General features: G+C 65.1%; 1 protein-coding gene across 1 annotated transcript in view; it reads right to left on the bottom strand.

The window, feature by feature from the left end:
• Positions 1-90: 90 nt before the first annotated feature.
• Positions 91-2,303, bottom strand: part of PLEKHA6 (pleckstrin homology domain containing, family A member 6) — a gene marked incomplete at its 5' end in the record, with an annotated part of 11,420 nt that continues 9,207 nt past the window's right edge. The window contains 6 exon segments of the mRNA XM_010192566.1: positions 91-206; positions 916-1,058; positions 1,153-1,286; positions 1,469-1,633; positions 1,767-1,949; positions 2,164-2,298. Coding sequence (XP_010190868.1) covers positions 91-206; positions 916-1,058; positions 1,153-1,286; positions 1,469-1,633; positions 1,767-1,949; positions 2,164-2,298 — 876 coding nt within the window.

Genomic DNA, 2,303 nt, shown 5'->3' with positions numbered 1-2,303 from the left:
CGGGAGCAGAAGAGGCACCCCCCAACCCGGCCCCCCGGGATGGAGCGAGGATGGGATGATGTAGGAGAGAAGAGGTGCTTACTTCACGGCTCAGACACGCATAAAATGGCTGTTGTCGGCGGCCCGGGGTGGTTCAGACGAGAGGGGGTTGGTCGGTGGAGTCGGGGAGGCTGGGGAGGTGGGAGGGCTTGGGGTAGCGCATTGAGCTGGAAAGGAGAAATGGGAGAAGGGCGTGAAGAACACAAGCAGCAGCGTGGGGAAGGACCCAGGCAGAGGTCAGCGGGGGGAGGACATGGAGAGGAGGGAGGGAAGGAAGGAAGGAAGGAAGGGGGGCAGCAAGCATGGGCAGGACACGCAGCCACAGCGGCGCCGGGCACAGCGCACACGTGAGCTCCCCGCAGGGCTCCTCATGGACAAGGCACGGCCTGACACCGTCACCGGGGTACAGTGTGACACCACGGTCATCAGGGTATGGTGTGCCATACGGACACAGGTACAGGTATGGCGTGACGCCACCGTCACCGGGGTACGGCATGCCACCACGGTCAACGGGGTACAGCGTGATGCCACGTCTGCTTGCACACCCACTGGGTCATGGCGTGCCACCACGCTCCCATCTGGTGGCCTCACAATCGCCTCTGACAAGGCACCAAAACCTTGGAAGCGGCTGCTCCATCCCGCGATGCTGCCGCAGATGAAGGCAGCCCCAGGCACCGCGGGCAGGGCTGGCATCACCGGGAGGGCTCTCCCGCTGCACAGGGATGCTCTGTGCCGTTACCAATGCATCCCGCTCTCCTGCCTGTATCAATCCCTCGCTCTTGCTGCCCATCAGCTGCATCCATCCTGCCCATAACGCTACCTGCGGTTTGCTCTCCCCCGACAAGCTCAGACCCCCCGCATCCCCCCACGCCTTACCCGACAGCATGCGTCCCCGGCGAGAGGCCTCGGCCGCCAGCGCGCACGAGATCTCGATCCTCTTCTCCTGCTCCTGCAGCTGCGTCTCAGGGTCCTGGGGGGCGTCCACCTCCCCCTCGCCCAGGGGGATGACGTTCTGCAGGCTGCGCATCGCACCCAGCATCAGCACCCACGGGAATGAGTGGGTGTAGGGGGTGGTGAGGTGGGTGCACCCCGCAGTGGGCACTGCAGCCTCACCTGGATTTGGCGATGAGGGTCTTGATCCTTTCCACCTTCTTCTGCTTCTCCTTCATCTCCTCGGGGCTGAGCGGCGTGTCGGGCTCCAGCTCCACGTACCGCTCGGGGATGAGGACTTTGTCAGGTGTGGAGAGCTGGGTACAGCGGCCAGGGCTGAGCTGAGCACTGGGGACCCATCCCCACTCCAGCACCCACCCACACCCTACTCCAGCACCCGCCTGGGTGAGATCAGCTCCAGGATCATGACCAACACAGGGCAATGGATGGATGGATGGTCAAGGGATGCCCCATCCCAGGCTGTCACCCCCGTCCTCACCTCCTTGTTGATGTCCACGTCGTAGTGCTGTGGCTCCAGCTCCATCTTGCGCAGCCGGGCGATCTCCTCCTGCGGGGTCTCGTAGACCTTGCCGGGGTCGTCGGAGCGCAGCGCTGCCTCCAGGTCCGAGATGTCCACCTCATGGATGCTGCGGTGCCGCCGCACCTGCAAGGGACCCCAGCCCCGCTGAGACCCCCGGGATGGCTCATTGTCCCTAGCCCCCAGAGTCCCCAGGGACCTCAGGCACCGCAAAGCAAAGGCCGTTTGCCCCAGTCCTGCGGCTGATGGGGTCACTCACCACCTTGTAGGAGGCGGCTGCCTTCGTGGCGGGGGGCTCGGGCTGTTGGCTGGTTGGGGGGTTCAGGCTGCGCCGCTTCTGCTTCATGGAGCCGCTCTGGTGGCGCTTCATGCGGTCGATCTGCTCCTCCACGCTCATCTTCACCTTCGTCTCGTTGGCGAACACGGCGCTTTTGGGTCTTTCCTGGGGAGGGCCCATCCCTGTGGTCATGCAACCCTGTCCACAGCAGGGTCTGCTCTCATTCCTACCCCATGCCACCACCCTCTGTAAAGGGGAGCTCAGCCCACTCCTGGGGTCCAGGGGGGTCCCATGCCCCAGCCCCGTGGGCTGTAATAGCAATACAGCCCCCCTTTGCAAGCGCAGCCCCCCACCCCAAAGCCCCCCATGCCAGCCCTACCCGTGACCCCAGCCCGTTGGCCATGCCGCCCGTGCTCCTCCTTGCCACGCCGGCCGCGGGCATCGCTTCGTCCTCCGCTGGAGACTTGGTCCTGGGGGGGACGATGCCGACTGCGGAGCAAACCGAAACGCCCGGCTGAA

Source organism: Mesitornis unicolor, unplaced genomic scaffold, assembly GCF_000695765.1.
Source record: "Mesitornis unicolor isolate BGI_N332 unplaced genomic scaffold, ASM69576v1 scaffold36659, whole genome shotgun sequence".
Classification (NCBI taxonomy): Eukaryota; Metazoa; Chordata; class Aves; order Mesitornithiformes; family Mesitornithidae; genus Mesitornis; species Mesitornis unicolor.
This window is presented reverse-complemented; position numbering and strand designations above follow the sequence as displayed.